This window comes from Eptatretus burgeri, chromosome 14, assembly GCF_056783735.1.
Source record: "Eptatretus burgeri isolate ZD-2024b chromosome 14, Ebu_testis_v1, whole genome shotgun sequence".
In the NCBI taxonomy this organism is placed as follows: domain Eukaryota; kingdom Metazoa; phylum Chordata; class Myxini; order Myxiniformes; family Myxinidae; genus Eptatretus; species Eptatretus burgeri.
Window position 1 is genome coordinate 66,453,782 of NC_140974.1, and position 14,398 is coordinate 66,468,179.

General features: G+C 44.7%; 1 protein-coding gene across 7 annotated transcripts in view; it reads left to right on the forward strand.

Annotated features, from left to right (window-relative positions):
• LOC147013497 (liprin-alpha-2-like) overlaps positions 1–14,398 on the forward strand; it is a 126,781-nt gene that overhangs the window by 72,219 nt on the left and 40,164 nt on the right. For all 7 annotated transcript variants that reach the window (XM_085855332.1, XM_085855330.1, XM_085855335.1 and 4 more), the window contains 5 exons: positions 3,088–3,171; positions 6,213–6,344; positions 6,448–6,510; positions 6,703–6,794; positions 7,032–7,170. In XM_085855332.1, the coding sequence (XP_085711458.1) occupies positions 3,088–3,171; positions 6,213–6,344; positions 6,448–6,510; positions 6,703–6,794; positions 7,032–7,170 (510 nt within the window). The remainder of the gene's footprint in view (positions 1–3,087; positions 3,172–6,212; positions 6,345–6,447; positions 6,511–6,702; positions 6,795–7,031; positions 7,171–14,398) is intronic.

Here is a 14,398-nt window from a genome sequence, read left to right on the forward strand (position 1 = left end):
ATCATCCTCCAACGACCGTCAATGAGGACATGGTCAATCTCCTTTGCCACACCGCCAGCGTTGGAATACCTAGTCCAGCGATGAGCTTGTGGGCGCTGAAACCATGAACCAGCCACCCTAAGTCCATGACTTCTTGCAAAGTCAAGGAACTTAGTGCTATTCTGGTTCATAGTTCCTGACCCATGGGGACCAACACACACCTCATAACCGTCCCTATCAGTTCCAGTCGATGCATTGAAATCCCCCAAGACTAGAAGTGTATCTCGTCTGGGGCACTGATCAACCACAGACTCGAGTGTGGCGTAGAATGCATCCTTCACGGTGAGATCACTCGCCTCAGTCGGAGCATAAACAGAGACCAGGGAAATGACACCTAAGGAGTGACGAATCCTTAATCTCATAATACGCTCGTTGACCGGTGTTACCTCAATTATCATTGGGGTCAGCTTATTGGACACAGCTACAGCAACTCCTTGGGTATGGTAACCATCAGAGCGACCAGACCAATAGTAGGTGTAACCACCCACCATTATCTCGCCGCAATCCGGTCTCCGAACCTCAGAGAGAGCTGCAATCCCGATGTCCAAACGCTTGAGCTCAGATGATAACAGAGACAGGTGATCATCCTCTCTTAGGGATAGGACATTCCAGGCACCCACCCGAAGGGATCGCCTCAGGTTAACCCAAGGAGACCGCCGTCTGGTGGACGACACCTCAGCACCACTCCGACACACTCTCCCGCAATCTGACCCAGGGATGTTACCCGGTGGTTTCCCTCCTATCAAAGATTGGGGGTCCCGAAGGCTTTGCCCCAATCCCGTCATCCGGTGAGCTGCCCTGCGAAGGGAAGCTGCACAGGAGGTACTCCCACGGAGTGGGTTTTCAGATTTTTTTGCGTTTTTGCGTTTTGCGGAATGAAGGGTTTTACGGTGGCCGGAGTGCAAATCCTGCCACCAACCTCCTAATAAGAAGTGACCCAACTGCAGGAGGACGTCCGCAGACACAGTTGGGCACTAGGTATGGATGGCCGTTGGCTCACAAGGAGCTCCTCCGCCCTTTGACAGGTTTTGTTTTTAATCCTGCTGGGTGTCCATATCCAAACACCCTCCTCACCAGAAAACCTGGTGGGGGAGACGGTTTAGTCACCGACAACCCGACCATGGAACAGGTTAGTACAGGTTTACATGGTACCTGTAGCAGGTCACAGATCGAACCTGACCTGACAAAACCTGACCTGTGAAGCACGATATGTCAAAAAGTTGTGGACGAGTTATGACAAAACGAGGTGGATGAGTTGGGTAGGTCACAAGAACAAACCGATTCGATTTTGGAGGTCCGGATCCAGATCCAGCCTATTGGTGGATACAAAACCAAATTGTTTAGCCTGGCGGAGGTTTGTGCTCTACTGAGTGCCGTTCTAGTGGGTTTTTTTTGGTTTTCAGATACCCTGTGCTGTTTTTTTTTCTTCTTCAAGAGATCAGACGTTTACTTTAACTTGTTTCAGTGATCACATCCATTTTCTGCTATTTCATTTCGGAGAACGTTTTTGCCTGTTGCTGATTCATGAAAGGTGGTCCTAAAATTTTCCCATTTAAACATGTTTAACAAAATAAGGCTTCTGGCGGTTTCCTGAAGATCCAGAGGTGTAACATTTTAAGAGTTCCTGATTTACACAAATGTGACTGCTTTAATTAAGTGCATTCCATGGGTTAGCAGGACAGCTGAGAGGTGTGTGCATTTCACTCTGAGCTATCTAGCCTGGGTTTGAACCCCGATTCAGCTTTAATCTGTCATCCCAGTGTTCCGTATGCAGGATGAGGCAACAATGTGAGTGCCATCCATCAAAACAATGTTAAGCCGGAAGACCCGTTCGCCAGCACTCGGGGCTTTGGGAGATATTAAATGTCCCGTGCTGTCTTTTGTGAAGAGTAGGTGACTTATCGCCGGCATCCTGAACAACTCACAAATTCTTTTGCCGCCACACTCGAATATCAGGCCGAGCGAGCCAGTTCCCTGAAAAGCCTTGGGCCTAAATCGTTCCCCTTGACTGCCCCACAAGGTGGGATTAATCAGGCCGTTAAAGAAGAAGAAAAAGAAGAGTCGCGTGAAATCCAAATTGAAGATAGTACTATTTTATTTCTGCACCAATTTTACAGACAAACTGAATGTATTCCTCGGCATGATTTTACAGGTAAAAAAGTGATGCTACTGTATTGAACTTTGGCATTTTAAAGTTTGGTAATTTAAATACAGCTTTGGTGAAAGCGTCGTCGATTTAACGAAAGTTATGAAACATACACTGAGTTATGACATCATTATTCCTTATTTCACACTTGCCTTGGACTGATTGAGCCATTTTATTTTCATTGTTAATCATTGGCTCCTCTTTCGGTTTATAGCGTTATAACATACATTTTTCAATCCTCATTGGTTTCTGTTGGTTTTGGTTGATAGTCGTTTTATTATCATTTACCCTTTATCGTTGGTTCATGTGATCGTTTCAGTGTTGATCCAATTGCTCGAGTCTTTTATGGTTCACGTCTGTTCCCCTGGGGGATTTTGGTTGGGCTGTGGTGGTTCTCATTGTTAGGCCATTCCCAGGGTTCGGAAGGATGTTGGCAGATGGTGAATGGACATGGCGGGGGAATATTGATGACCAGAGAAGGTGGGAAGGGAGGGGAGGGTAATTGAAGCTGTTTAGGGTGAGAGGGATTCGGATGGCTGAGGGGGAAGCTCGATGTTTGTATATGAGAGTAATGTGGGGAGAGTGTATTTCATAGAGATGAAAGTGTGATGGTAATTACACCAATTATATTCACGAAGAAATGATAGCAGCCCTTGCATTATTCATGTCTGTGGATGATCTGTGTTGTTTTCTGTTGTTGTTGTTGTTGTTGTTGTTTTGTTTCAGGGTATCAAGGAAAAGATTTTTCTTTGTTCACACTCAAATAACCTTTTGTGGTTTTCAACTTTTCCATGAGCCTGAAATGAAACATTATTGGTGTCATCTGATTTGGAATGCGCATCACAGTGCACAAATTATACCAGCAGTAGTATACAAATGACAATGCATTGTGCTGTCTGCAGGCGGAGGAACGTCATGGCAATATAGAAGAACAATTACGGCAGCTCGAGGCACAGCTTGAGGAGAAGAACCAGGAACTTCAGAGAGTGAGGAACCTAGTGACAAAGGAAGCACCTCAACCTGAGAAACTGAATCTTTAGATTTTGGAATCTTAGAGTGATGACTTTGATAAGAAGTCGGTCGGAACAGGTTGATGTTGGCCCTCTTGCACTCTGCCTTCTTTCGCTATATCTTTCAAATGACTCTTATTGCTGTTGTTGTTGTTCTGCCTTCCTTTTTCTCTGACGTCTCCTGGCTTTGACCATTTCACCAACAAACCAATTTTATTTTATTTTTGGGCTGTTATAGCTGCCAACAAACTAACAGAAGCACCATATGTTGTCACAAAGGATGGGGCTTTGAGGTCCATCTGCCCATCTACCCTCATTGCCTAAAACTTTTGAAAGGCACCGGTGCCCATTCTTGATGACTTACAAAATATAAATCTGAGAGCTTTAATACTTAAAATGAAAACTGTTGATGGACTCAATTACATCTAATTTGTTTGTAGTGGGCCTCTGATAAAAGTTGCCATCAAAATATGATGAACACTAGACGGAAGCCTAGTGTTGGCTTAACGGTTAGGATGGCTGGCTTAAGATATTAGGGTCCTGAGTTTGAGCCCCTGTCATTCCGTTAAAATAACACCAGTTGGATTGGCTCAGCCTGTCATCCTTCCGAGGCCAGAAAAATGTGTATCCGCCTCCTGGAAAGAATCAGCCATGCAAGTAGTTTGCATCGGACTGGAGATCTGTCCAGGATTGTGCCCCATAGCCAAGGAAAAACTGTCTCAGCAACCCTATATGTCTGAAGACGTGAAAGGAGTGGTTGTTGTTCTTTTTCTTTAAAAGACGTGTGTGGAGGTTTCGCATCTGGTTGTGGAGGTATGTCCCTCTTCATACTTACTCAAAGCGTTCAATTGGTAACCTCCTTCCAAGGTTTCATGCTCTCAAATTCACAAAGTAACCTCATCTTTACTTCTCATAAATGTAGCGGAAGTTCAAAGGCCAAATTTGTGATGAACGTGGTTTTTGTTCTGATGCACAGTCACAATGCAACAACACAAAGGCATTGTTGGCAATTTCATTGGGTCTTTCACCTGAATGCTCAAAAATACAGATCAACAAGTATCGGTTGTTCTTCTTAGACTTGCCTTTTCACTCGACTCTGTCTGCAATTGGTCACCTTTCATACTTGTTCTCACCTTCTCACCCATTTAATTCACCTTCTCGCCAATTTCACCCATCCTCTCCATCCATCCATCGGGACCATACTCTGTGCAAAGCGTTGGTGCTGTCTAAGCAGTCTCCTTGGCTATTGGGCACAAAACTGGACGGGTCGCCACTCCGACACAGTATACCAGTATGCTGGCACTCATTTTGCCGTCCTCTGAAGGATGACAAGCAGAATCAACCCCACCTGGTATTAATTCAACAGCAGAGTGGGGTTTGAGGCAGATATTAGTCTCTCGTAGGCAGATATTCCTCAAGGAGTCGCTCCTGGTGGATAGCAGCTCTGTTCACCTCAGTGTGACCTTAAAGAAGTCACACGTGGTCACCTTTTGGCAAGATACGGGTCACCATGCGGGTGACATTGGTTTATTTTTTTTTTTTTTTCATCACTTAGTCCAATCATTCGCTTTTCATTTTGCTCAATTCACCTGATGAATCATTTTCCTTATCACCTGTTTTGGTCACTTTCTGAAATGTTATTTTTACTTTTTATCTTGCCAAAACGAAGTTTTTGCAAGATATGTTAGTCAGCTTGTCAGTTTTTATTTTTTATTTTTTTTTGTTTGTTTGTTTGTCTGTAATCACGTATAAAAAATTCTGCAGAGCACAGTTATCATTGGAAATTTTTGTAACTTCGCATTTCAGAGGCCTATAGAGGTCCCTTTCAGTGCACAAAATTTTGAAGGTCAAGGTCAAAGGTCAAGGTCACTTTGTCGCAAATCAGGGGAGTCGACGAAACCCTTATTTTTTGAGTAATTTTGATCGGAACGTCTTCAAACTTCATGGGAATATAGTTCATATCATGGTCTGGCGCTCAGCTGATTAATTTTTGGTGGCGATTGGCCTTGACCTTCATATGTTTTTGTTTGTTTGTTTGGTTTTTTTTGGTCTGTAATCACGTATAAATCACTCTGCAGAGCACAGTTATCATTGGAAATTTTTGTAACTTCGCATATCAGAGGCCAATAGAGGTCCTTTTCAGCGCATAAAATTTTGAAGGTCAAGGTCAAAGGTCAAGGTCACTTTGTCGCAAATCAGGGGAGTCGACGAAACCCTTATTTTTTGAGAAATTTTGATCGGATCGTCTTCAAACTTCATGGGAATATAGTTCATGGTCTGGCGCTCAGCTGATTAATTTTTGGTGGCGATTGGCCTTGACCTTCATGGTTAGCGCCTAAGGTCAAACATATTTGACCCCAAGGTCAAATTTTCAAGTTTTAGGAACCATATCGTGAAGTACCTCAAATTGAACACCTCGATGAGTGCTTTCTAGATATGTCAAGCTTGAGACATTATGACGTCATTTGGTGACGTTATGAGGCAAAAGCATATTTTTCATGGTTACTCTGTAGAACGGTTCTCATCGGAATCTCTCGTAGGCAGATATTCCTCAAGGAGTCGCTCCTGGTGGATAGCAGCTCTGTTCACCTCAGTGTGACCTTAAAGAAGTCACACGTGGTCACCTTTTGGCAAGATACGGGTCACCATGCGGGTGACATTGGTTTATTTTTTATTTTTTTCATCACTTAGTCCAAGCCTTGAAATTTAAATTATTTATATAAAGTGCATGAACATAAAGATTGTCAAAGTTTCAGTCTCACATATAACCACCATAAAAATACTTATTACCTGTCAAAAGCCGATATCTTGAAGTGACTCGTTAAGTCCACTGAGCATATTTATCCATGGCAAGTACGATTTAAGAGATGAAATTGATCGTTCACACCAATTGCATGCCATGAAGAACACATGCTCAGTTCAAGCAGAAATATAACATGACAAAATCGAGCAAGCACCATGTTCACCACATGTACCTCCCCCTCTCCCTCCCTCGTCCCTCCCATCGCTGTTCTCAGGCACGACAGCGAGAAAAGATGAATGAAGAGCATAATAGAAGGCTTTCGGACACTGTGGACAAGTTGCTGTCCGAGTCCAACGAGCGTCTACAGCTACATCTAAAAGAGCGAATGGCCGCGTTGGACGAGAAGGTGCTGTATTTGCTTGGTAGCTGGGACAACAGAAAAGAGAACACATAATTTGGTCAAATCCAAAACCGTAACCTCACAATTCAATATATATTCATCTTCCCAGAATGCACTAAGCCAAGAACTAGAGACAAGCCGCAAGCAATTGGAGGAAGCTTTACAAGAAAAGGTAAAAAGAATTGCAAACACTAAGCAAGCAAGTGAAACAAACTCTATCTCTTGTAGGAATTGGTTCATGAATCAAACAAGTTCAAGTTTCCAGAACTCATTTTCCTATTTAGGTGTGACTTCCTACAATGCTTGGATGAGTCTTGAAGGCTGAAACACTTGCATAGCGATTCCTTGGATCTTCTTCATTCAGGTGCGGCTCAGTGAGGAGCTGGAAATGCTTCGTGCGGAGCTTGATCAATGGAGACTCAAGCCATCAGCTTTCACTGATCCCACCTTGCCGAGGTCAGCAGTACATGTCATACGTGTTATGTATATTTGGAAACGCATCTTGTAACATAAATAATATGAGTAGTGACTTGACTTTTGGCCAAAATGGTGGTTGTTCAAACGTAGTCCCATCTTGTATGGCATTTAATGGTGACTCCAGAAGACTTTGTCTGATTCCTTATGAGTTTGGTTGACCTTCTGGAAGAGTATTTCATACTTATATTTCTCTTTTTTTATTTATTCCTTGGTCAGGTCAGGGAGGGGAAGCCTGGCTGAACTACGTCTTTCCCGTGCTTCCGTAACTCTGGCTGACCCTGGTGATATCTATGGAACGTTGCGCCGACCACGCAAAGGGACAAGGACAGGGCCGACACGTGATGACGGTGTCAAGGTTCAATGCTGCTTCTTATGCTTTTTGTGGCATCCACTGTATATATCATTGTAGTTTCTACAGCTGCTACTTTTGTGGTCATCTTTGTGCAACTGTTTCTGGTATTGTTTGTTTTAAATTTAATTATTGTCCAATTATCACTTTGCATGCCTCCAATTCTGTCAGAGTACAAGCTTAACATGGCCACTAACATTTTAGAAATGCCTGCACCAAAGTGTTTTGGAACCACAGCATAGTGTACTCTCACGAAAACAAATGCTATTTCAGCGAAATTTTGACAAAATAATCTGAATAAATGATAAAGATGCAATATATTAATTCAATTATCAAACTTATTTAGACATCATGTTAATGAGAGTTTACATTGTGTATATGTATGTATATATATATATATATATATATATATATATATATATATATATATATATATATATATATATATATATATATATATATATATATTAGGGTGGTCCAAAAACAGCAAAAAAAAAAAAAATTCAGATGTTGTCTCCACAAGCCTTAAATTATTCCACTATGATTCAATAACACGCAGAAATAAATTTAAGTTGATCGGAGGTGATTTAGAGGTCGCTCCATATGACGAATTTTAGTTTCATGAGTTGGTTAAATTAGGGTATGGTCAGGTACGATTACTTCTGGATGTCCGAGGTGGAAATGGAGTGCATTTTCGAACTCTATGGGTCGATTTACTCTAAGAAATGACTGCACCGACATTGAATTCACTACCATTTCGAAAATATGACCGAAAACAAGATTTATCATTACTGGAGTTGAGTAACTCATCCTACTCATTTCTATATTTTCTCATCTATAATTAATTTGTCGTCCGTCTAAACATTTCTTAGAGTAAATCGACCCCACTGAGTTCGAAAATGCAGTTCATTTCCACCTAGAAAGTACAAAAGTCCACGTAATCATATCTGACCATACCCTAATTTTTCAATCAATGGAATTGCAAACTATTAGAATATTTCGTCTCATTCACCAAATACCACTATCATCTCCGCCTCTATTGCTGTTTCCACTCCCGCCTGAACTTATTTCTAGCCGGCCCAACATCCAGTGTTTTAGATTCAATGATTTACTAAAAATATGTTAGTTATTTATTTAGTTATTATTATATTAAATTAGGGTATGGTGAGATGCGAATCCGTACACTTCTGAACTTCCAAGGTGAAAATGGACTGCATTTTCAAACTCAGTGGGGTCGATTTACTCTAAGAAATGTTTAGACGGACCACAAATTAATTATAGATTAGAAAATATCGAAATGAGTAGGATTAGTGACTCAACTCCAGTAATGACAAATCTTGTTTTAGGTCATATTTTCGAAATGGTAGTGAATTCAATGTCGGTGCAGTCATTTCTTAGAGTAAATCGACCCCATAGAGTTCGAAAATGCACTCCCTTTCCACCTCAGACATCCAGAAGTACCCGTAATCGCACCTGACCATACCCTAATTTATTCAAGTCATGAGACTAAAAGTTGTCATATGAAGCGACCTCTAAATCACCTCTGATCAAGCTAAAAAAATTTATGCGTGTTACTGGATCATATTAGAATAATTTTAAGGTTGTGGAACAACATTCTATTTTTTTCGACTTTTTTGGACCACCTGAAAAAATATATATGTATATATGTATATATATATATATATATATATATATATATATATATATATATATATATATATATATATATATATATATCCGTGTGTCGTAAGAGGCGACCAGGGTTGCGTCAGGAAGGGCATCCGGCGTAAAACATGTGCCAAATCACTATGCGGATCATACGGATGATCCGCTGTGGCGACCCCTAACGGGAGCAGCCGAAAGAAGAGATGTATGTATATATATATATATATATATATATATATATATATATATATATATATATATATATATATATATATATATATATATATATATATATATGTATATATATATATATATATATATATATATATATATATATATATATATATATATATATGTATTATCAGCCCGTCTCTCGGAACATATCTTGTGCTTCTGATGCAGTCTGGCGTACTGCCTTACTCTCCAAACTCTCTGCCTATGGCATCCAAGGCCAACTCCATACATGGCTTCCTGACTTCCTCTACTCTCATAGCCAATGTGTGGGTATCAACGGAATCCTTTAATCTCCTCTCCCTGTCAAAGCTGGAGTGCCCCAATGCAGTGTTCTGGGCCCAGTCCAATTCCTGATCTTCATCAATGATCTCTCTGATTCTCTGGAAAAATCCCCTTTATCTATTTACTGATGAATCCACCCTCTGCCATGACATCCCTCATCCTTCAGACAGGCCGGCTGCAGCCTCTTCCCCTCTCTTCAGACCGTGACAAAATCACAAGCTGGTCAAACACTTCGATTATATCTTTCAATCCTCACAAATCTCAGGTCAGGTATGGGAGCATGTGCCAGAACAGCGCGTCGCTGCGTCCACTTTCCGCCGGTACTCCAGGGGCCTCCGTCTGGCCATCCCCCAGGCAGATGCCAGGCCCATCCCCATCTCCTTGAGATGATGGTCAACCTGCTGTAACCATGAGGCACGTGGTCGGCCCACTGGCCTCCTCCACTCATGAGACTCCCTCGCTGAGAGAATCTGGTGAGCAGGATCAGCGTCAGGAAAACGAGCCACATGTCCATACAGCCGCAGCTGACGCTCACGGACTATGCAGGTAACAAATCTCATCCGAGTCTCTCTCAGCAATCGCTCGTTGGACACAAAATCCGACCAGCGATAGCCAAGGATTCTCCGAAGAGACCTGGTACCAAAGGAATTAAGTCTCCGTCTCAGATCCTTGGTCAAAGTCCAAGTCTCGCACCCATAGAGCAAGACTGGAAGTACCAAGGACCTGAAGACTCGGACTTTCGTCCTCCCGCACAGGTACCGGCAGCGCCACACCCCATGATCCAGTGAATCCATGACTCCCCAGGCCCGACCCAGACGTCTATTGACCTCCGGCTCACAACCTGCGGAGACATGAATATCACTGCCAAGGTAAGTGAATCTATCCACGACCTCAACATCCTCACCACAAACAGACACAGACAGGACAGCAGCATCCAAGATGTCACCGAAAGCCTGGATCTTTGTTTTGACCCAAGAAATCCGTAATCCCAACGGCTCCGACTCCTCATTCAGCACCTCGAGGGCCCCCAAGAGGATGTCTAAAGTCTCCGCAAAGATGACTGCATCATCTGCAAAATCAAGGTCCGAGATCTTGACATTGCCAAACGATGCACCGCAACTTGATCTCTCCGACATCCTCCCAAAAATCCAGTCCATACAAGTGCTGAAAAGTGTGGGGGCAAGTACACATCCCTGACGAACTCCAGTAACAACTGGAAATAAGTCAGAGGCGGTACCACCACACTTCACAGCACTCTCAGTACCAGAGTAGAGTTCAGACATCAGATCGATCAGTTTCGGTGGCACCCCACGAAGACCAAGAATCCTCCAGAGGACATCCCGATTCACTGAATCGAACGCTTTACAGAGATCAACATAGGCTGCAAGCAGCCCCTGCCGAAACTCTCGTCTGCGTTCGGTGAGTACACGAAGTGCAAGGATACGGTCAATCGTTGACCTCTTTGGTGTAAAGCCTGACTGCTCTGGACGCTGGTGCTCAAGCAGATGGTGGCGAACCCTATCAAGAATTATCCGAGCAAAGACCTTGCCCGGCACTGAGAGCAGCGTCACCCCTCGGTAGTTGTTGCAGTCTTGGCGATCACCCTTCCCTTTCCAGAGAGGGACAACAAGGCCCCTCTTCCAGTCAGTTGGGATGATGCCTGTGTTCCAGGCAGAGCACAAAACTGCATGCAACGACACGAGTGCAGCATTTCCACCAGCCTTGAGAAGTTCGGCATGGATGCCACAGATCCCTGGAGCTTTGCCCCGTTTCAACTGGTTCACCGCAGCCCGTGTTTCCACAAGCGATGGTGGACCACAGTTGATTCGAGGGTCAGCAACAGGGATTGTAACACCCTTGACGTCCAACTCGACAGCTGGGGGATCAGCCTGGTACAACCGCTCGAAGTAACCGGCCCAGCGGGCCTTCACTTCAGACTCCTCTGTCAAGAGCCTACCACTCTCTGCTCGAACTGCAGTGCTCCGAGGGATGGGCTTGGATGAACGTAATGCGCGAATTCCCCTGTAAGCGGGACGAGAATCACCTGTCCACAGGTGATGCTCTACCCCCTCACAGATTCCTCGCACATAGGCCTCCTTGTCCACCCTCAGTGCACGTACAGTTTTACGCCTCAGCTCCCTGAACAGCTCAGCTCTGCCATTCAGCCTGGCCCTGCGACTCTGGTCAATGGTATCCAGTGTCCCTTGAGAGACAAAATTCTTCTTTGCCCTGCGGTGAACTCCAAGGCATCCACCGGCAACATCAAGGACGGTGGTCTTGAAGGTGTTCCACAACTCTTCAGGACCCCCCAAAGCACCCAGACCCCCCAAGTGTCCACTCAGCCTGTTCGCAAACTCCTCAGCTACTCTCTCATCCCTGAGCTTGGCAACATCCAGCCTAGGCTGGGATGGTACCATTCTCCAGGATTTAAGGTGCAGCTTTAGAGTTGCTACAACAAGCCTGTGGTCAGTATTGAGGAACTGAGCACTCCGGTAGACCCTGCAGTTCTGGATCATCCTCCAGCGACCGTCAATGAGGACATGGTCAATCTCCTTTGCCACACCGCCAGCGTTGGAATACCAAGTCCAGCGATGAGCTTGCGGGCGCTGAAACCATGAACCAGCCACCCTAAGTCCATGACTTCTTGCAAAGTCAAGGAACTTAGTGCTATTCTGGTTCATAGTTCCTGACCCATGGGGACCAACACACACCTCATAACCGTCCCTATCAGTTCCAGTCGATGCATTGAAATCCCCCAAGACTAGAAGTGTATCTCGTCTGGGGCACTGATCAACCACAGACTCGAGTGTGGCGTAGAATGTGTCCTTCACGGTAACATCACTCGCCTCAGTCGGAGCATAAATAGAGACCAGGGAAATGACACCTAAGGAGTGACGAATCCTTAATCTCATAATACGCTCGTTGACCGGTGTTACCTCAATTATCATTGGGGTCAGCTTATTGGACACAGCTACAGCAACTCCTTGGGTATGGTAACCATCAGAGCGACCAGACCAATAGTAGGTGTAACCACCCACCATTATCTCGCCGCAATCCGGTCTCCGAACTTCAGAGAGAGCTGCAACCCCGATGTCCAAACGCTTGAGCTCAGATGATAACAGAGACAGGTGATCATCCTCTCTTAGGGATAGGACATTCCAGGCACCCACCCGAAGGGACCGCCTCAGGTTAACCCAAGGAGACCGCCGTCTGGTGGACGACACCTCAGCACCACTCCGATACACTCTCCCGCAATCTGACCCAGGGATGTTACCCCGTGGTTTCCCTCCTATCAAAGATTGGGGGTCCCGAAGGCTTTGCCCCAATCCCATCATCCGGTGAGCTGCCCTGCGAAGGGAAGCTGCACAGGAGGTACTCCCACGGAGTGGGTTTTCAGATTTTTTTGCGTTTTTGCGTTTTGCGGAATGAAGCGTTTTACGGTGGCTGGAGTGCAAATCCTGCCACCAACCTCCTAATAAGAAGTAGCCCAACTGCAGGAGGACGTCCGCAGACACAGTTGGGCACTAGATATGGATGGCCGTTGGCTCACAATTAGCTCCTCCGCCCTTTGACAGGTTTTGTTTTTAATCCTGCTGGGTGTCCATATCCAAACACCCTCCTCACCAGAAAACCTGGTGGGGGAGACGGTTTAGTCGCCGACAACCCGACCATGGAACAGGTTAGTACAGGTTTACATGGTACCTGTAGCAGGTCGCAGATCGAACCTGACCTGACAAATCTCACACTCTCACAATCTCTCTCTGAAAGGACCATATGACAAACCATCCTATATACTTTCTGCGCAATCCTCTTCAGGAAGTTCAGTCGTTCAAACTCCTGGGTCTCACCATCAGCCATGATCTTTCTTCGGCAAACCACCTTTTAAAATTGGCGTCCAAAGCCAGCTGTCAACTGGGCATCCTCCATCATACAAAATACTTCCTTGGCACACCTGAACTCCTATCAACCTACAACGCCTTCATTTGCAGCTTTATGGAGTACTGCTCTCTCCTCTACGCTAGCTCCCCTGCTTCACATCTTGCTTAGCTTGACAAGGTGGAAACCAGGGCCTTTAAGATGACTGCAGTCTCCCACGATGAAGTAGAGTCTATGGGCTTATCACTTTGCCATTATAGACAGGTCTGTAGTCTCTGTCTTCTTCCACCTCCTTTCTGATCTTGCACCCTCTGCTCTTTCCGGGATCTCACCCCCCGATGTTTCTGCAGGGCACACACGGACCACCATCAACACCCTTCAGGTGAAACTACTTAAATTCAGGATCACTGCTCACCTCCACTCGTTTTTTTTCTCTTTTTTCCTGCCTGTGGAATTAACTTCCACATCCTCTTCAAACTCATTCTTCCCTCCAGGTCTTCAAGACAGCTATTCACCACCATCTCAGATCGTTCCCTATCCAAAACCACGATCTTATCTATCTTCGATAACCCCACCCAAATCCCTCTTTCCAATTTTCCAGTTTTCCCTCCTTGGAGTTTCCTTCTGTGTCCATCTTGTCCATCCCATGCATGTTTGTGTGGTTTGCATCCTATTTTTGTCTGTTACGTCCTGATCCGTTCAGTGTACTAGCTCTTCCACTAGCCTCGACGATGTTAACAAAATCAGGATGGCTGAGAGGTACGCACTCTCACCGCTAAGGCCTAAGTCACATTTGCTCTACGGCGAGGATACGGCAGCCGTACGCCCTCTGAATTGACAGAAACGTGCGGCGGCCGCAGAGTTTCTGCGGTGGCCTCAGGGTGGCCCTACGCCATTGGCTATCTTTTTCAGGCCGTAGGGGTCGCCGTGGAATTATAACACGGAGTTATAACTTTTTTTCATTTCAACGTTGGCCATAGCAATTCGACATGCCATAGTTGTGACGTAGTTGTGTTCCATGTCGACCGTACATAGGGTGTACGGTGGGCTTGCGTTATTCGTGCGGCTGCCGTAGTCTCTTATCAATGAAAAATGAATTTTGCCTGAAAAACCGAATACATTTTAAAAAACCGAACACAACGAAGCGTTCATGTTTGTTCACATGTCTCCCCCACCT